Source organism: Parus major, chromosome 22 (assembly GCF_001522545.3).
Source record: "Parus major isolate Abel chromosome 22, Parus_major1.1, whole genome shotgun sequence".
Taxonomy (NCBI): domain Eukaryota; kingdom Metazoa; phylum Chordata; class Aves; order Passeriformes; family Paridae; genus Parus; species Parus major.
In genome coordinates this window covers 1,843,225-1,862,726 of record NC_031790.1, presented here as the reverse complement: position 1 = coordinate 1,862,726, position 19,502 = coordinate 1,843,225, and the positions used below count along the sequence as shown (strand labels likewise).

At 44.4% G+C, this 19,502-nt stretch overlaps 2 protein-coding genes across 9 annotated transcripts; one reads left to right on the top strand and one right to left on the bottom strand.

Moving 5' to 3' along the window:
- Nucleotides 1–492: 492 nt before the first annotated feature.
- On the bottom strand, nt 493–7,909 carry KCTD9 (potassium channel tetramerization domain containing 9). Of its 3 annotated transcripts, none has more exons than XM_015648961.2 (12): nt 7,813–7,909; nt 6,739–6,860; nt 6,092–6,135; nt 5,835–5,931; nt 5,579–5,637; nt 4,831–4,959; nt 4,330–4,397; nt 4,149–4,244; nt 3,400–3,549; nt 3,050–3,155; nt 2,705–2,838; nt 493–2,549 (listed from the first exon to the last, which is right to left on the bottom strand). In XM_015648961.2, exons 1-12 carry the CDS (start codon nt 7,858–7,860, stop codon nt 2,433–2,435), a joined length of 1,170 nt encoding a protein of 389 aa, XP_015504447.1. In that variant the 5' UTR covers nt 7,861–7,909; the 3' UTR covers nt 493–2,432. The 3 variants fall into 3 exon arrangements, with proteins under 3 accessions (XP_015504447.1, XP_033375364.1, XP_015504448.1); XM_033519473.1 differs by having other exon boundaries at nt 493–604; XM_015648962.2 differs by lacking the exon at nt 4,831–4,959.
- A 414-nt stretch (nt 7,910–8,323) lies between these two features.
- On the top strand, nt 8,324–18,979 carry CDCA2 (cell division cycle associated 2). Of its 6 annotated transcripts, none has more exons than XM_015648968.1 (15): nt 8,324–8,373; nt 9,271–9,834; nt 10,397–10,527; nt 11,110–11,251; nt 11,806–12,002; nt 12,216–12,294; nt 12,675–12,892; nt 13,520–13,607; nt 14,095–14,306; nt 14,687–14,765; nt 15,357–15,406; nt 16,033–16,176; nt 16,681–16,855; nt 17,313–17,509; nt 17,915–18,979. In XM_015648968.1, the coding sequence occupies exons 2-15, from the start codon at nt 9,330–9,332 to the stop codon at nt 18,743–18,745; spliced, it is 3,048 nt and encodes a 1,015-aa protein (XP_015504454.1). In that variant the 5' UTR covers nt 8,324–8,373; nt 9,271–9,329; the 3' UTR covers nt 18,746–18,979. The 6 variants fall into 6 exon arrangements, with proteins under 6 accessions (XP_015504454.1, XP_015504455.1, XP_015504458.1 ...); XM_015648969.3 differs by lacking the exon at nt 8,324–8,373 and adding an exon at nt 8,407–8,427; XM_015648972.3 differs by lacking the exon at nt 8,324–8,373 and adding an exon at nt 8,499–8,665 and having other exon boundaries at nt 15,360–15,406; nt 16,036–16,176.
- Nucleotides 18,980–19,502: the final 523 nt, after the last annotated feature.

The window sequence follows — 19,502 nt, the reverse complement described above, 5'->3', positions numbered from 1 at the left end:
AGGAATTCTCCCGTTTGGAGCCTCCTTCCTCCCCTGCTCAGCCTTGCAAAAATGAGATTTAGAGGTAAAAGCAGATTTGGTTTGGACATTTAAAGAGAGCTTTGCCCAATAATTGCACTTTGTTATCTACCACTTACCCTGGCTCTGATGAGTCTGCCCTGAACTTTTTCTCCACAGGTTTCTGGTGCATCCACAGGAAATGGACTTTTATGGGTCCCTTCCAGCTCAGGATATTCCATGATTCTCTCATTATTCTGACTCCCATTATTTTATTAAACAAATATTAAAGGTGGGCACAAAAAGGGTGAAGAGTCTTGGAGAGGAATGACAAACCAAAAACAATTCCATGCAAATTCTTCCAATTAATGGATCAGAACCCCCACAGCACAATTGTTTTTCCAGCAGGTATTTTATGCTTTAAACCAAAAAATTCTTCTCACACGAGCCAGGTAAGATTTAAGGTTTTTATTCAAATGAAAACAACCCAGCCACTTTTCTCTTTCACACTTTTTATTAATGCAACTTAAATTAGCTGGAACCTGCAAATTCTGCACAGGGCTCTTCACACAGCCCTGTCCTGGCAAAAGAGGTACCTAAAATCCAGCTGCAAATAATGGTGCCACATGCTGTGATTATTCCATAGTGCTTCAGTGAAAGTTCAAAGATATTTTATACACAGTGATTATGAAAATAGATATATATATATATATATTCCCATACAATAGTTTTACTTCTGCCAGCTACAAAATATGATAAAGAAAAATAATTCATTTGTTTCTCTAGCCCTAGGAATCTTCTTCTACTGCAACAGACACAACATTCCCACTGAAAGCCATGAGGTGGGAGAAAGGACTCCAAAGTCACACTGCAATATTTCCCTGGAACCTACAGGCCATTTCTCCAAGGATATTGTGTTGTCCTAGAGCCTGATCCAGAGGGATCTGCAGGAAATAATCCCAGTTTGGAACCTCGTGGCTCTGGGATTTTGAGCCTCGCAAGTTCACATCACTTGCCTGAGTCAAATGAACTTGAAAAGGAGGGAGAATCCTGCAATTCCCCCAAGACACAGCCTCTCCCAGACAGGTGGCAAAGCAGCATTTTTGTAACAACAACTGAGACTACAAGACGACAGAAATTGCACTGCAAGGGAGAGACAACCCCCTGAAGAACTGTGGAACTCCAGCTCCTGTGGGACTCCAGCTGGCATCCACTGGTTCTTTTTCCTCCTTTGTATTTCTACAGTACAAGCTTGATTTCCTTAAATTCAAGGTTAGTTTTAACTTTGGGGTGGTTTAAGCATCTGAGGTAAGTTCTTGATGCACCTTTTTTTCATTGAGTTTTTTTATTTTTTTGGTATAGTTTCTTCATGTGCTTTTTGATTGTGTGTAAAATAAGGGTGGTATGAGCTGAGAACTCCATAGATCCTCAAGGGAAGCAGCTCCTTGTCCACATCCAGGGGTGCTGAGGCCTCTGCCCTGCACAACTCCACACACAAGCAGCTCCAGCTGCTTCCAGCAGGTGTGGGAGGGCAAGGAGGGCACCTGGCCCAGGCAAGATGCTTTTACAGCCACCTGAAGCAGCCCAAACGGAACAGGGAGATCCAGCTGGGAAAAGGATGATGCCCAGGGAGCTTTCAGGGAGTGTTTTTGCATAGTACATGGAGGGGATACAGGGAAAGATTCACCTGCTGAGGGCATGAGAGGAGGCTGGAGCACGAGCTGGGGCCCCTCTGCCCTCTCTCTGCTTTGGTGACAGCTCTGTGCTTTCCTCTCTGTACTGAATTCACCACTAAGGGTGAAAACTCTGAGGAACTCCAGCCTGGAGTGCTCAGGATGTGTGAAAGCAGGATTATTCTCACCAGCTGTGATTGACAGTGAACCTCCACACTGGTTTGGAGAGGATTAATTAAAGACATCCAATTTGTAAGCAGGGATGTTCCCATCAGCTTCCACCCCAGCAGAGACCTGAGCACCCCTGGGGACACCGAGCTGCCCCTGGCATGGACACAGACTGGAAATACACCTGTAAACCTCAACTTGGTTGCTACTGTACAGGAGTAACATCTTCTATTCATATTGCAGCTACAGATTTAATAAATAGAATTGCATATATTGTGCTTTATAAATTAAAATGCATTCCAAAGTGAGGCAATGCTAAACAATGAAACCATTGAACCCTTTCCCCCCCAAAACTGGCCACACTCTCTGGTTTCAGCACCAGCCCACTTCCTCACTCTGCTCACAGAGGTACAAACTCTCTGCTGGTACCTCTGAAAACAAAAATTCCCTCCCCAAAAGTGATCAAAAAGTTTACCTAGGCACTACTGCAAATATAAGGTGGCTAATAACCAGGACTTTAACTCAGGAAGGGGAGGAGATGAAGAAAGTCACAATGAATTGTTGGATTTCTTTCTCTTCAGCATGTACTGGCCCCTATCTGACACTCTGGGACATGTGCAGGGGTGTCAGCATCTCCTCAAAGATGGCTCCTTTCACATTAGATCCCCTCAAATTTGCTTCTTGTAGATCACAACCTGACAGATCACAATTCTGAAGGGGGAAAGGAAAATTAATATTAACTGAATAGAGACAGAACTCTGTTCAAAAGTTTAACTCCATTTCCCTTAACTCCAATTCAACTTTGCAGCTGGAGAAAAGCCAGCAATCCCCTAAATTACCATCTCAGGAAATGAATGCTAACTCACCTCCAAGTCAGTCCCTGCCAGTGTGGCTCCTCTGAGGTTGCAGTTCTTAAGTTTGGCGTTTTTCAGCGTGGCCACTCGGAGGTTAATCCCTGTCATCTGACTGCCCTCCATGTCCACACCCTTCAGGTTGGCACCTGCAACACACCCATAGGGAGGGCTGGGAGGGAAACCCAGACATGCAGCAGCTCCAGGTGATGCTTCCTAAGAGCTGGGGAATCTGGGAGAGGTCACGGCAGAATTGGGAATTTCATGATTATCTGGCAGAAGCAGGTCAGTGAGCTTCTGCTACGTGAATATACAGGCACAGGGCTGTTTCCAGGGAATAATTAACAGGCAGAAACTTACCTTCCAAATTAGCTTTAAGGCCTGAGGGATCTTCAAAGTTGCAGCCTTTCAGGGATGCTCCCTCTGCGTTGGAACACAACATCTTCACCCCCTGCAGGTTTGCACACTGGCAGGGACAGGATGTGAGTCATGAGGGTGTGAAGATAAATACCAAAAATCAGCAGAACACAGATTTAAATTCTAGAATTGCAACTGAACCCCCACCAAAGCACAACCCCCCCTGTTACTGTGAGCAAGCACTGCGAGTAGAACAATCACAGAAAATATTGGGAAACTGATTTTTTTTTTTTTTTTTGTTCCAATTCCTGTTTCTAGAGACAAGTGCAGGGCAGCCCAGGCTGCATCCTTACATCCAGCACAGATCCAGAGAGGTCAGCTCTCTCCAGGTTGGCACAGCACAGGTTGGCATGGGCCAGGTTGCAGCGGCTCAGATTGGCCATCTTGAAGTTGATGTAGCGAAGATCCAGGCGGGAAAGGTCAGCTCCGCTGAAATTTAGACCCTGGAAAAGCCAGTGAACACCCCCAAAATGGTCACAGAAGGGAAAGGGGAGGTCTGGACATAGAAGAATTAAAAGAAACAGGTCTGGGTAGTTGTGTGTAAACAGATGTACTGGAACACTTCCAGTACCTTAAAGGGGCTGGTAAAAAGATGGGAGAGACTTTTTATATGGACAGAGAGTGCAAGGACATGGGGCATTGGATTTGGAGATCAGGTTTTGATGAGATATGGGGAAGAAATTCCTCCCTGTGAGGGTGGTGAGGGGCTGGGATGGAATTCCCAGAGCAGCTGTGGCTGCCTCATCCCTGGAAGCATCCATGGCCAGGCCTGGAGCATCCTGGGACAGTGGGAGGTGTCCCTGAGATTGGAACAAGATTATCCTTAAGGTCCCTTCCCACCTCAAACCATTCCAGGGTTCTAGATGAACACACAAGAGCATTCATTCTATTACATAACACCATGAAATGAAATTGCAAAGCTCTCGAGATCTGGGGATTTCCTTAAAATCTGGTTTTAAAGTGCAAGAGGGCAGGATTGGATCTGGTGTTAGGAAGGAATTCCTGGAGTTTTGCTGGAAAGACAAAGGCTGAGCTCCCTCACCTGACAGCGCAGTTCGGATTTGGTGGGTGTTGCCAGCAGGAATCGCACAAACTCCTTCCGAGAGATGGGAGAGTGATCCTCAGCTGGCTGGGAATTCTGGGGAGAGGAGCAGGCAGGGACTGAGTAACACATTCCCTGGGAGAGCAGGACGTTCATCCAGGGCTTACAGACAGCAAGGTACCTTAATAGCGATTTCCAGGTGTTCAATGAGGGAGTCGATCCCAAAAAACCTGGCTTCTTCCAAAACGCCTACAAACAAAGCAGTGCTGGTTATTCCAGGGAACTGCTGATCTAGAGAGCAGCACCCTTCTCTCCCCTTACTGGAGAACACACACACACTATACTGGATGTAACTGGGGAGAGAGTTTGCTTGCAGCTAAAAGGAAAAACAACTCAAGACACAACATTTCCAACACCAGCATTAGGTTAAAGAGATCAACTCCAGAATTCCAGGTATTAATCCAGTATGGATTCTTAATGCTCCAAAGAGAAATAACCAGCCTATCCTTGTTAAAGCAAGCACATGAAGCTGCACTGCTGAGACTCAATCCACCAAAGGGAAAACTCCCAACCACGGGGATGAGCACACAAAGCTCCCCCTGGCCTCACTACAGGCACCTGAGGGCAAAGCTTTCATTCCAAGGAGGAATAATTTAGGAGATGTCAGACAGGTAATACCTACCTAGCAAATTAATGCCATCATTTACAATGAGCTGTCCGTGACGCAAATAGTTCAAAATGGGCTCAAAATACTCGGGACTGCGGTCAATGAGGAAAGCTCCTCTAGGATCTTGCTTATTCCCCCAAGCATCTGTTTCCACAACATATATATATATAAAATTACTTTTGATGTATTAATAGGAGAGCATTTGCTTCAGTTTTCAGTTTTTTATTACCAAAGGGGACTGGAATAGCAAACATTCCACTTGGAAGGGCGGTTCGGAGAGAGAAGGAAGGAAAAGAGGAGTGGGGGAAAAAAAATCAGCTTAAAATGAACTTGTTCCTGCTCTGAGTAACTGAATTTTTACCACATACAAAAAATCATGGACAAAAGCAGCACTGAAATTTTAGTCTGATTGTCTCCCCAAGGCTGCCTCGTGCACAGTTTGCTCACTGGCTCTGCTGACAAAACTGAGGAAGATGCAACAAGATGAAAACCTCAAATCAGAGAAACAAACAAAAAAAGGACCCAAACTACTGACAATGGATGGGAGCTGTATTTGCAGTTTGTGAGAGCATTACATTAGGTGGTGAGATGACAAACAGAGAGAAATAAAGTCATTAAAAATAATTCTCTGTTCTGCTCTGGTAGTTTAATACACTTTATAGATATTTTACTTTATGAACAAGAGCCCCAGCTTGACAGTGACTTTTGCCTACTTTGCTTATTTATTACGTAAAAATAATCACATTTATCTCAATATACTCACCTTTGTCTTTGAACATGTGTGCCAACATACTGTCAGGTTCTTTGTTAACCAAAGTGCTCCTAGAAAACAAAAGCAGCCCAGCTTTACTTTTCCTTCATCTGTAAATGTTTAAGAATGAATTTCTTGCAAAACTGTGGTGGCAAATACAAAATACAGAGAAAGCTGCAGGAGTCAAAGACCTTCACAGGAAGTTACTTTTTAAGGTCTTTTGCTTTACTGAAATGAAGGTTTTGAAGTTTTTGAAGACCATTTTTACCGGGTGGTGGTGAAATATCTGCCTCCCACATTGAGAGTCAGCCAGTCTGTGTGGGACCCTGTCAGCTCCTCCTGAGCTCTCCCATCAGTCTGAGGATCTGCAGAGAAGAAACAAAGTAATTACTGGAAAAATTGTGAACATTCTTTAATTACAAAGAGGTATCTTCTGAAAACACCACAAACTAAAACCTTAAGTTTAGATGAAAGCAAAATCAACTCTATTAAATAGAAAGCTAAATATAAGAATTACAGACTCACCAATGAAGGGCTCCCCTTCACAGACAAACAAAACATCATCATCCCTGAGACAGGAGAGGGCAGAGGGAAGAGAAAAAGAAGGTTAATCATAACTTATTGTTCATCTAATCAACAGTGGAACCTCTCTTGATTACTTTCAGATACATCATGACCACTGGCCATTAGCTGGAACTTCTGAATCTGATTTTTATCTGTATTTTGCAGGTTCTACTGGACTGGAATGGACTGACTTCACCAGAGATTTTATCTGCAGCAGCCAGGTAGGGACCACTTGTGTAATCAATTAATCCTTACAAAATAATAGCTTTTCTCCCCAGTCTGGGACTATTCTGTGAAGCTAAAAGAGTGATAGAATTTGTCTCCTTTACAGAAACCCCCCCCATTCCAGGACTGACTGGAACCATGAGGATTTCATGGCAGGAACATTGCCCTGGAATCAACACAGGAGGAGCTAAAAAGGCCCCAAACACAGCTTGTATCAAGTTCTGAATCAATAAATGGTTTGAAGTTAAAAAGACACAAAAGGACCTTTGGGCATCCTGGCTGGAAATGTTTTTAGGGAAAGCACTGGGCATTGATTAAGGGGGATTAACAAATTAGTCTCTTAATCCATAGCCTTGCTTTGCCTTTTCCTGGCTGATCCTCACCTAATCAAAGCAATATCATCAATGAGCCCCCCTTTCCCGTTGTAGACGCTGGTGGCTTTTATCCCAAGCTTGTTGCTGGCCACAGAGAGCAAATCTGAGAGAGTCCCATACACAGCCACGACCTGGGGGAGGAGAGAAGAGTGGAGGCTGTGAATAAAAACAAACCCCTGAAACTGTGCTCCAAAAGCCCTGTCCCTTCAGAGTTATCAGGGCTATTAGGAGGAACAAAATCCATTTGAATCCGGACCAAGAAACAAGGGAAAAGACCAATTTTGCTGTTGAACACAAAATCAGGGTGATTTCGCACAGCTCCCACCAAAACTCACTGCAACAGCAGCGAGGGAATAACTGTTGGTACTGTAAGAATATAATTCAGTTATTTATTTCTCTAAAGAAATACTGTTACTTGTTCTGTTCCAAGGCTCTCCCAAATGTACTTCCCTCCATAAAACCAAGGATTAAAGGACAAGCACATGAACTGTCTGCATTCAGGATGTGGATGGGAAAATCAAGATCACAGACAAAATTTAGCAGAAGTGCAAGGCTGAAATGCGGTCACATGAACTCCTGCACACCAGGCCAGGCTGGAAATAGTGGGATCATGGCCAGAATTAATAGCACATTAAAGCACTGTCACGTCAACGTCTACACTCAGAATGTGGATGGAAACACCAAGATCACGGACTCCCGGTGGCAATGCATCCCGAGGCCTTTTACTCTGCTGGACAAGGACTGGTTGGGCCTAAAAATCACTGTTTTCGGTCTTGAGACGATTTTGAGCAATTAAATGTGACTATTCCCAGGTTACCCCCACGCAGGGTCAGTCTCCCCTCAGAGCCCTCATCCCACAGCTGGGCCTCACACGGGCAGCCAGACGCGACTCCCTAAAGCCACCAAGCGCCTCCAGTCGCGACAAATCCCGCCTGTCGCGATTCCCTCCCCAGGCAGCTAGGGGGGACCCAGAGCCCCTCCGGCACCGCGCGGCGCAGGCTGGGCTGGCCGGGGCGGCTGTGGGAAGGGCGGAGCGGTGCGGGGCGGCGCGGGGAGCGGGACCCGGCCCCGGCCCGGCCTCACCTTCCCGTTGCGGGCGCTGCCGTTGACGAACAGCGTCACCCGCCTCATGCTGCGCCCGCCGCCGCGCCGACACCCGGAAAAGGCGGGCGCTGACGGGCAGGCCCCACGGCCAATCAGCGTTGCGAGGCGCCGCGTGCCCTCCCAATGGGCAGCGAGGAGGCGGGGAAAATCGGGGCGGCAGCCAATCGCGACCGGAAGGAGCGTTTATATTTGCATAAACGCTCTTTGATTGGTTGTTACCTGTCACGTGTGCGCGGGCCGTTGAATGAGTCCATTTAATCGTGTTATTTTTTTCCTCTTGTACCAAAGCGGTGCTACGTCTCAACGGCCCGCAATCCCTCCGCCTGCTCAAAGAATCCCCCCTGTCCCCGCCGATCCCTCTGACCCCCGGGGCAGAGCAGCGGCGAGGGGTCGCCCCCATGAGCCGTCTTCCCTGCGGTGCTGCCAAGGCCGGGCTGGCTGCGGCGGGCACTGGGGCTGGGCGAAGGGGCGGGGGCGCGGAGGGATCCGCGGGGGCGTGGCGCGGTTTGAAAGCGTGCGGCGGGCCGGGCGCGGGCCCTGGTGAGGGCGGCTCAGAGGGAACCGGAGCGAGGAGCCCTTGGCGGGGCCGGGAGGGTGGGGAGAATCCTCTGGGCTGGCCGGGTGGATGCGGGAGGTACCCGGGTACCTGGGGTGAGCTCCGGGGTTGCGGGGTGCGAGCGCCCAAGGGGTGCTACAGACCGGGGGAGCCCCGCTGTGGGGGCTTTTCCCTCGTCTGGTGGCTGTGATTGTGGCCATCGGGCTCCGCTGGGGTCTGAGAGCAGAAAAAAGGAAAAATAAGAAAGAAAAAGGTTGCCCAGGCGTTGTTAAAAAGGTTAATTTCGGTAATTTTGTTTCTAAAAGTGCGCGTATTTGCAGGAGCTAAGTTGCAGAGTCACGTTATTGAGTCGTCCGTCATTAACTTCACGAAACTAACTGCAAAAAAACTCTAGCCTTTTAAAGTTTCTAATCAAAAGCTCGTGATACTTTAAAAAATACATATTGCTAGTGGGTTTAATTTTGTTGATTTCTTTCCAAGACTTTCCTTCTCTTTCTGCTGCTACTAATTAGTGTTGTTAAAAGTAGTATTAAACTGCTGGATATTTGTTGTAACACTTGGAACAAGACAGTTGCAGTGTGATTGTGATTAATGTATTTTATACATGTATTTTACATTAATGTGAGGATTGACAGAGCCTTGTGGCTCCTTACCCTGAGCCACGCCTGTGCCTGTTTATAATGCAGGGTTTTAGTGCTCTTGTGTTTTTCTTTCTGGTCCCTGCCCCTTGGGTCCTTTCCCTGCAGTTTTTTGGGGATAAATTTCCCTTCCCACCCTCCTGTTTAACACCTTGTCCAGGAAAAATGCAGATTTGGAAGAAGCTTGAGCGTGGTAGTGAGCTCTTGTTCTTAGCAAATAATATTTTTTTTTCTTTTTAATAGGAATCTGTAATTACAGGAGTAAAGGCTGAGTGAATGTTCCTTCAAATAAATCCCAAACAATGCTCAGAGGATCTAAAACTCCCCTGAAAGTTAAAGAAAATGAGCGTGGTTCTCCTGAACAGAAGGAAGAGGCCTCTTTCCCTCCATCAAGAGACCAGAAGAGCTGCAAAGTGACCAAACCCAAAGGCATCAGACCATCCAATAAGGAGAATTTCACTGATGGGAACCAGACACAGCCACCAAAACGTGTCCTGAAATGCCCCGAGGAGAATTTGTGTCAGCCCCAGGGGGCTGATGTGAGCTGGCAGCTCCCTGGGAAGTGTTTTGGGGCGCTCAGGGGGGATGTGCTCATTGAACTCCCCTTACCTTTGCACACCAAAGGGGATTTTTCCAGCAGCCAAACTGTTCCCTTGGGAAATGACTTCTCCACTCCTGAGAGAGACAAAGTGGAAGCAAAACCTGATTTTAGACTATCCGAAGAGGGGAACAAACCTGTTGATTTTGCCGCTGTGGTAACTGCTGAGTTTGGGATCGCTCGGGAAAATGTTGGCAAACGGCCCACGGGTGAGGCTGGGGTGACAAATTACTTTTGTCCTTCTCAGAGGGGCTTCTGCAGCTCGTTTAGTCCAGCCTCCTGCCAAAGGCTCTAATTTAGGGCAGATTCAGGTGATGAGAGTTTGAGTATGCCCAGGAGCACACTCTGAGAGGCTGTTGCTACAACGTATTTATAGGATATCCCATATACAAGATAATGATACCGTTTAACTGGCTATATCCTACACAGGTAAATGCTCCCTGTTTATCTCTCTTGAGTTAATGAAGTGTTTGACTTTCACAAGGGAATTGCAAGACAAATTCTGCAAGTATTGGTGAAAATACTCGCAAGCAATTGAAAAGCTAAAAGGCAGACTTGGTTTGTGATTTAATAGCTTTAAGACCCTTAAGGTGATGTGCTCAGGGAGGTTTCTTAGGCTGAGCAGGTAATTTTGTATCTTAGAAAAAGTAGCATTAATTAACCTTAAAAAGGATAAAAAATTACCATTTTAGAGTGTTAGGTATTCCAAAACATTTCTGTGGTTTTGTGCTTTGTTTTTCTTTCTAACCTCTCCTCTCGTCCCCTTTTCAGGGACTTCCCCAACTTCCCTAAAATTTAGGAGAAGGTCAACGGTTGGATTGAGGGGATCACCAGAAAACAATACCCTGATCCGGTACCTGGCCCAGCAGAGGAGCAGCAGGCAGAAAGAAGCTTTCACCCAGGTGAGAATCCTTCCCAAAGATATGATGGGGAACTTCCACTCCCTCCAGGAGCCACCTTGTGCTGGGAGGAGAGGCAAGTCTTGGGAAGAATCCAGCAGTAGGGATAACTGGCATTGATTTGCTGCTGTCCCTTGGTCACCTGACAAAGGGGTGTTCCAGGTTTTGTTTGCACTGTGTAGAGGCTGAAATTTCTTCTCCATGTTAAGCTTGCTGATGTATTTTAACTTTTGTTACATTCCTGTGTTTGCTACACTTGGTTCTTGGGTAGTTTAACTGTTGCTTGTTCCAAATGAAGTGACTTCAAGTGTGAATGATTTAGTTAATCAGATGTGTTCATGACTTGAACCATGCTGGGCTGTCAGAAAGCAAATTGTATAGACTAGAAGAACAGATCAAATGAAATAAAATGTACCAGATTTCTGGGTGAAGTTCCTTTTTTCCCGTATTTTTACTGTACAGATACAATTGAAGCCAGATTAAATGCCAGATTCTTCGTCTTTTAGGTCAAGGTGGAAATCCAAAACATTAAAGCTCAAATGGTGAGGGAAGAAATGCCTGATGGGGTTAATTTTGTTTTGGCAGATCAGTCCTTTTAAACCTGCAAATGTGAGGTCGCTGAAGGACAGGATGGAAGCTTTCCAAGCCTGTTTTGAATCCCTGCAAGAAGCTGAGGGGGAGGCTGGGATCTCACACCTGGGGGAGCCTTTCCAGGAAGGAGGTTCATGTGAGTTGATTAAATATCCTGGTCAGTGATTTACCTTAAATATCAGCTCTTCCTTTAGGCTGAAAGTATGAAACCAGAAATATTTCTTAAAAAACAGAATAATCTTCCTTTATAAGGCTCAGCACAAGTGCTTGTGCTTGGTTTGAAGTTTGGTTTGTTTGTTTAAACCATCTTAATGCACCCTGATTAGTGGTTTCTCTAAAACTTGCATTTTTGGGACTCCTTAGTTTTGTTTCCTAGATTTGTCTTCTTTGATAGATTTCTCATTGAGCACTTATGTTTTTGCATTCTTTTTGCATGAAACAGAGAATGGTTTTCATTTTACTGTTCTGCTATTGCAGGTCTTAATAACATTTATATGAAATGAATCACTTATTTTGAAGGCTGGAAATGTTATTTTTGAAGTAGATCTAAAAAATGTCTTCTCCCTGCCTAGAACATTACCTGACTTTTTGCACCTCTTGATAAAGAAACACAAAAAGAAAATTCATTGAAAAACCTGAAGTTTCTCTTTGCAGTTTGTTTGGGTTCTGTTTTATTTTTAATTTATGCAGCTCTGAATAAAGCACCTGTTAACAAAGAGCCAAACCTGGAGCAGTGGAGAGAAGAGTTCATGTTGGGCAACAGAGGAGCTGCTTTGCAAGAAAATTTAAAAGGAAATGGGACCAAGAGCATCAGGAGTGAGCTCAGGATCTGCAGCATCTTGTCCCCATGCCGAGCTGTGACTGCTGCTGGCCCTGCTGCTGCAAAGGTGCTTTGAGCTGGGGAGAAACCTCTAAGTTAGACATTAAAATAGACAATTTCTTCATTAATTAAGCATTTTCTAAATATTTCCCTGGGTGTTTAGGGAAAACAAATTCAGGTGAAAGAGTGGATGATGGGGAAAACTCTGAAATCCTTATCTGTGGGATTAAAACCCTCCATAGTTTGTGCTGTTGTAAAAATCCTGTGACTTTTTCTTTAGGAATGGGTTTATGAGCAGCAAAATCCCATTAAGTCCTTGGAGACTGTTGTAACTGGAGATACTCTGGAAACAGGCCATGGTAAGAGGATTCAGCACTGTTATAATCTTTGTTAAACCCTCATTAAGGAATAAAAATACTGGAATATTTTTCAGGAACTGTTTCAGCTGACATTTGTCATCTTGTTTACAATTTAGGATGCTGTAGAAATCTGACGTAACTTTTCCTTCATGTACTGCTCCTTTCTTGTATTGTAAATTTATTTTATAAATTTCTGAGAACACCGAATAGTACATGTGGCTCAGAAGAAGCCAGAACTCACAGACTGATAAATTTTTGTGGGATGTTTCCACACAGGATCTGTTGAGATGTGTGCAGTTTTATAGCTCATGTTTTTATACTAAAGTTTTGTCAGTTTTCCTTCAACCTTTTGGTGTCAGAGCTCTGTGCTTTCTCTCCAGTTCCCAAGTGTGCCCACAGTGGTGCTGTCTCAGATCTCAGCACCAGGAAGGCTGAGCTTGTGGGAGGTGTGAGCCTGGCAGTACTGGAGGGAAGCCAAACCCCTGGAACACCACTGGGAGAAGGGAAAATTCCCAGCAGTGACCTCTCCCAGAGCAGCTCCCTGCTGAGATCCATCCTGAAGAAAACCCTGGGTAGGGAGCTCATGGACAGCACCAAGGTTGGTTCAGTGCTTGGACTAAGGATGAGCCCAAAGGTGCTTTGATTTGATTTGACTAATTGCTGTGCTGACTGATTTAACTGGGAAGGAATTGGAAATGATTTAATGCTGCTTGGCCATCTTGGGAGCTTTGCTTGGAGGTTTTGTGGTGTGAGAGGATCTAGGGTGACCCAACTGTACCTTCAAGGACCTGAAGGGGTGACAGGAAAAACAGAGACTTTATGAAGGTCTGGAGTTCCAGGACACAGGGAATGGTTTCAAACTGACTAAGGGCAGTTTTAGATGGGATATTGGGAAGGAATTGTTCCCTGAGTGGGTGGGAAGGGGCTGGGATGGAATTCCCAGAGGAGCTGGGGCTGCCCCTGGATCCCTGGAAGTGTTCCAAGCCAGTTTGGAGCAGCCTGGGACAGGGGGAGGTGTCCCTGCCATGGCAGGGATGGCACTGGATCATTTTAAGCTCCCTGCCCACCAAAACCATTCCATGAATCCATGAAATTAATGTTTTTGAGCTTTATTCATACACCAAACAAGTAGATTTGGCTAAACAAAAGGCTTGATTATTAAATGCTGCTTAGAGGACAATATTTTAATTAAATTTTATTGAACTGTATATCTTAAATTTGACAGGAATACTCAAACGGTGCCAGTGACAGAGAAGGAGGTGAATCTGCTGGAGTCTCCAATTGTGTAAAAGCCTTTGAAACATTGCAAGCAGGTCAGATTCCCCTTGGCTTTTTTCATTTCTTTTTTAACTAAAGTATTGTCTAAGATGGAAAGATTTTGCCTCTTTGCAAAATCTGGTTTTTGGTATTAATCACCACTGAATGACCTCCTTGTGGCATCCTGCTGATGACATGGAAAACAAGATTGCCAAGGAAAAGAACATCTATCAAAAAAAAATTACTCCCACCCCAAAACTTCAGAAAGCCTCGAACACCAGAATAGAATCTCTGATTTTTAAAGGAGTTTTACATTTTTTAACTGAAACTTGGGGAACAGATGGTCATTTTTAGTCTGTTTCTTCCTTAATTTTTTAATAAATCCAGAGTGAAAATCCTGGCTGGCCTCACAGGCCATGAAAAGTAGCATTTTGCTGATCATTTGGGTGATGTTTTTTAGGAGAATATTTCAATCTCTAACAAAGCCTCTGCTCTGTGCCAATCCCCCTTCATTCAGCTGTTTATTTCATTTTATTCCAACAGAGAGAACTGACAGCCAGAGCTCCAAAACACCAAAGAAGAAAAAAGTGACTTTTGGGGAAGTTCTGAGCCCTGAAATCTTTGACCAAAGCCTTCCTGCCAACACCCCCTTACGCAGAGGAGCCTCCCCAGGCTGTCCCCAAGGGCAGAGCCTCCGGGCAAGGCCGGGCCTCTCTGAGGAGCCTCTGCCCCTCCTGGATTTTGGTTGGGATGATGTGAGTTTGTTGTTCTCTATTACCTGGGAATGGTCGATTCTTGGTTAATTCCACCCCCAGCCTCCTTGGTTTTACAAAGAGATTGTTTCAATATTTCAGCAGAGTCTGCTTGGAGTTCTTGGGTCACACTGAGAAGTTGAGTTTTTAGGCATTCTGACCAGCACTTTGGCTTAGAGAGCTGTTTTAGGAGGTTTCTGGATCTTGAAATGTTTTTCCCTTTGCTTTTTCTTATGTTTTGCTGTTGTGTTTTGTTTTGCCACACAGAGCAAAGGTGTTTTCTTTCAGGAAACAAAACCATTTTGTCTACAAACACTGATGGACAAGGTCCATCAAATATCTACTGTAATTTATTGCCAAGAAATGTAATTTTTTGTTTGAAGGAAGGTGTTGAGCCTCTCCCAGAATTCCTGGAAGGTTCTGTTGCTGCAGGAGCCCCTTCACCTGTCCAAAATGCAGAAGGTAACCCCAACTTGTCTTTTGCTCAGTAGATAATGAATCTTTTTGTACCTGAAAATTAAGAGTTGAGGCTTTTGGTTCATTTTTCTGTTTGTATTTTTGTTTTTTAATACAAGGGGATATTTTTCAATCATGCTAAAATTTGAATGCTAGCATTTAAATGGAAAGGTTTTCTTCTGAACCTCATAGCAGTAGCTGGATCTTATTTAGACTTGTGATATCTTCCTGTGAAAATTTTACTGCTTAAAGTAATTTTTGTTTTTAGAATCTTGATTCTTATACTGTAATTTTGATGATTTTTAAACAGCAACCCAACAAGAAAATAATTGAAAGTGGGTTGTGCATATTTATCCGTGAAAGCTGTGGATGTTCTAATTACTGTTACCAAATCCTCAGAGGCTGAGTTTTCCTCTGTTTTGTAGAGCAAGGTAGAAATTTTTTATCTTGACATGTTTCATAGTCCTCAAGACTGAATTTCTACTCCAGATTAAAGTGTTTGAAGTGCATAATATCAGAAATTATGCAGGTAGTTTCCTCCAAATGTGATTAACTTGCATTGACACTGATTAAAACCCTTTTTTTTTTCATTTATAGTAGCAGAGACTGACAAACCTGACATGATAACTTGGTCTACTAAAAGGAAGGTGAGTTTCCTTAGTGATAAGGACAAACAAATTTACTTTGTTTTTTTGAACTTCTTCAGGCAGAATTGTTCTCTTTTATCCCTCTTGATGCTTAAAAAAGTTTTTCCAGCCTCAGGTATGAGGATTATCTATATCCTGGTGTATGGAAATACCTCCTGTTAGTGCCTTGAGGAAATGAGTTTTTTTTCAATGAAAATGATTTTCCAGTTATTAAAAATTAAAGCCTGATACTTAAATTGACAATTTCTATTGAATTTTCCAGGTGCTTTTCCAGATAATCTGACAAAAATGTTTTGGTTGCTGGAATTTCAAGGCACACAATTGACTGTACAAGAAGTGCTTTCAGATTTCAGTGTTGGACAGCTCTGGTGGGAGGGGAGGGCGAAAAGCAGAGGAATATAAAAACTAACCCATTTTCTTAAATAACTGAAGATGAAAATTTACTGTATCTTCATTATAATACAAACAGGACTGGGAGAAATGAATCTGAAATATTTAATTTCCAGTTGTGCCAACCCTTAATGAGGTGATAGAGATTAATTCCATTTGATTCTCATGCCTGTTGAACTCTGGTGGGGTATTATAAGCAGCAGGTGCCCCCAAGCACCCCAAATCCCATTCCTCAGCAGTGCAGGGCCGTGGCAGAGGACACTGACTGCAGCAGCTTGGGAGCCACAAACACTGGGAATGACAAAGACACTAAAAACCTAGGAATGAGCAAGATTCTGAGACAGGAGAATCCAACCAAAGCTGCTCCCAAGAAGACCAAGGTGAGTGCCAGCTGCTGCAGTTGCTGAATTCTGCTCTTATTTTTATTTATTTCTCTCTCCAAGTGTCTCTCCTTGTGTCTTACAGGTTTATTTTGATATTTCTGTTGCTGCCAATATTTTCTTCTTCATCCCCATCTTGTTTTCCTGCATTTCCTGTCCCATCCCTCTTCTTTCCTGACTTGAGGGCTTGAATGCTTGTAGGGCCTAAAGGATCTTTTTGGAGAGAGGTGTTTGTGTGTTACTTCTCAGACTTGAGGGCCAACAAATGAATTTGTGGTTATTCCCTTACCAAGCTCTTGCAGAGCCTTGTTAGAAAAGTAATTCTTTTTTGCTTTTGAGTTTTTAGATTCTTCTGTAGCTAGCAAAAGAAGTGGAACATTCCTTTTAGGGGAAACAGTTGTCATCCATCAAAATCCAGTCATGACATCACTTATTCAAAAATATTGTAGAGGATTATTAAAATTTCACTTTATTCTGTTTTATTGTCCTTCTCAATCTTTTCAGAAAACAAAATACCCAAGCTTTGGGAGAAGGAGAAAGAAAAAAGTCAAGAAATCTTTGTATGGGGAAAGAGAAATGGCTTCCAAGAAACCCCTTCTCAGCCCTATCCCTGAAATTCCAGAGGTTTTCTCTTCCCTCTCATCTCCAAACTCACCAAAGGCAGCCACACTTTCTACAGGTAATTTGGGTTTTAGTTTTGTTTTGCTTTGTTCTTTCTGTTCCTTTATTTCAACACAAGAACACACACAAAAATATGTTTTTTTTTACTTTTAATTGCTTCTGTAATAGCAGAGTCTGGAGGATCTAATAAATTAACAATGTCCATCTGATAAATTCAGTTCTTGCTGGATTTCAGTGTAAATCTGACAATTTATTAAAGTAAATCTTTACTTTGGTACTGCTGTTTTGGCAGTCTTTAAGCTGCTGAGTTGGGCATGAAGAGTTAAGGGATGTGCAGAGCTTTCTGTTGGGTTTGTTCCCCACTGTTTATCTGGGATACTCATTTAGAAAGTTATTTTTATATAGGTAAAGAAGTATAAGAAATAATTTATATAAGAAGTGAAATACCACCAAGCTTTTCTTGTAATACCTGGAAGGTTTTGTACTCAATTAACCATGTGTTTGTTCTCATTCAGAGGCTGCAGCTTTGGGCAATCCCAAAGCCAGGGGTGCCTGCAGGGACACTCCCCAGCAGCCCCAGGATGGGAGGAGGAGTGGGAAGCTCCGTGCTGTGTGCCCCGGGCTCCTGGAGCAGGCAGCGGCCTCCAGCTCTGGGCCTGGAGACTCTGAGGTGCCAGGGAGCCTGGAGGCTGCTCCTGGCCCTGCTCCCGAGGTAACTGCTGGGCTGAGGGACCACAGGAGGGATCTTTGGGGGAAAAACACTAGGAGTGATCAAACTGAGGACCAGGCAGCCATGGAATCTCCATCCTTGGGCATTCAGAACTCAGCTCAGCCTCTGAGCAGCCTGGGCCCATGGCAGGGGGTGCAATGGGATGATCTTTAAAGTCCCTTCCAGCCCTGGCCATTCCAGCATTCTCTGCTTCCCAAGTGACCTAAGTTTGGCCTCACACTGAAACAGATTCCAGCCTGCAGGATTCCCTGTCAGTTGTTGGGATTTTGGAGATTGACATGAAAACAATAACCAGTTCAGCTGTTTGAAACCAGTTTTTTTTATGGATTACCTCTGCCTATATTTCAAAAAAAACTAAGAATTATTATTATTTTTTTGTCCCCCCAGTTTTCAAACACTGTGCCAGATGGAGAAGGTGATTTTGATACATCTGAGTATTTCCAGCAAGATAAAGAGACTCCATGTGAAAAAGAAGCAAAAGAAAGCAGTTCCATGATAGAAAAGGAGAAATTACAAGGAAATCTCTTAACTGGGCTGGAAATTCTGGAACGACAGGATGTACAGGAGGCTGCCCAGAGAACCAAGTGTCCTCAAAAGGATTCTGTCAGAGGTGATTCAGCAAGGAGAAGAAGAAGCAGCCGTGCCTTCTTCTTCCCTCCTGCTGAAAACTTGGAAATAACTGGGGCTGATCTTCCAGTTTCCTCTTACAATGTGGAAGAATTTTTCTCAGTGCCCCATGCAAAGGAGGGATCCCTGCAGGCCTGCAGGAGGAGCAGTGCCAGTGCTGAGGTCAGGGTGAGGCGCAGCATGAGGCTGAGCAAGGATGCAGTGAGTGAGGGACTTGCATGGATTCAGATTCCCAGCGAGATTCCCAAGCCTTCCCTCCCAGCTGCTCCCAAAGCCAGGAGATTCAGCACATCCATCCTGGCAGGATCTGAGAATATTCACCCCAGGGAACAAAACCTCCTCCCCTTGCCAGCCCCAGGGAAGGAGAATGAGGGCTCTGCCCCTATTGCTGCTGGTCCTGGCAGGAGGTGGAGGAGGAGAAGCCTTTTTGAAGCCACAGCTCGAGAAATGCCCTGGGCTCCCACCCAGAGAAGGAGAAGCACAAATTCTGGGTGTGGGAAGGACAGGAGTCACCGAAAACACTCGGAAGCAGCAGAAACTCTTGAGCTAAGATTGAAAGATGTTTCAGGCATATCTGATTTTCTGAAGTGAAGGTGCTTCTTAGAGCATTGTGTTGTCTCTCAAGTGCAGTTTTCTTCTCTCTTCCACACTTGTATTTCCACACTTACTTTCTTATTCATTTTCTGGATAACTTAGGACTCATTTTCCTTGCCTTGATGCCTAAATTGCTTGAAGATCTGAGCTGTGTGGCAGACTGGCTCAGAGCATTGGTCTGGTACAGTTATGGCAGGTAATGAAGAGAATAAAAATGTCTTCTCCCATAAATGTGGGCTTGTCTTTCTTTAGACATTAAACCCCGGTGTGTCTTCAAATGTGTCCTTCTGGCTACACTTGCTCCAAGGGTTTGTTTCCCATGTGCTTGAAAGGGAAGAGGAGAATGTGGGGAACTTTTCTGTCTTCTGAAGAGGCTTTGGGCATGAGCAGTGGTGGAGCTCCTTAGAGTAAGATTTTGTGTTAGAGTTCATGAATAATTCTCTGATGTAAAGGGTGGTCATTAAAGAAAAAAAACCAAACTTTTAAACCTTGATTGTGTATAAAATTCATCTGGCAAATGAGATTGGCTGAGGGCAGAGAAGCATTCCTCAGCAGGATTCATTCCCAGCCCTTCCCTTCCATATGTGTGTCCTGAGCCCATCCCCTGTCATCTTCCTGTTTGCATTTTTCTGCTTGGAGCAATAGAATCAAGAGCGAGGACTGCAGGTGCTCTGCTCCAGCGTTTGTTGCTGCTCTCATTTTTCATCCTGGGGTGTTCCAACCCAGAGGCATCACTGTGCCAGCCTGGAAGAAA

Coding starts and splice junctions, on each gene's coding strand:
- CDCA2 (XM_015648968.1), top strand. CDS start 9,330: ATGCTCAGAGGATCTAAAACTCCCCTGAAAGTTAAAGAAAATGAGCGT. Junction 10,528..11,109: donor AGAAAGAAGCTTTCACCCAG/GTGAGAATCCTT, acceptor TTGTTTTGGCAG/ATCAGTCCTTTTAAACCTGC. Junction 12,893..13,519: donor AGCTCATGGACAGCACCAAG/GTTGGTTCAGTG, acceptor TAAATTTGACAG/GAATACTCAAACGGTGCCAG.
- KCTD9 (XM_015648961.2), bottom strand. CDS start 7,860: ATGAGGCGGGTGACGCTGTTCGTCAACGGCAGCGCCCGCAACGGGAAG. Junction 5,638..5,834: donor AGATATTTCACCACCACCCG/GTAAAAATGGTC, acceptor TTTGTTTTCTAG/GAGCACTTTGGTTAACAAAG. Junction 4,960..5,578: donor ACACATGTTCAAAGACAAAG/GTGAGTATATTG, acceptor TTGTGGAAACAG/ATGCTTGGGGGAATAAGCAA.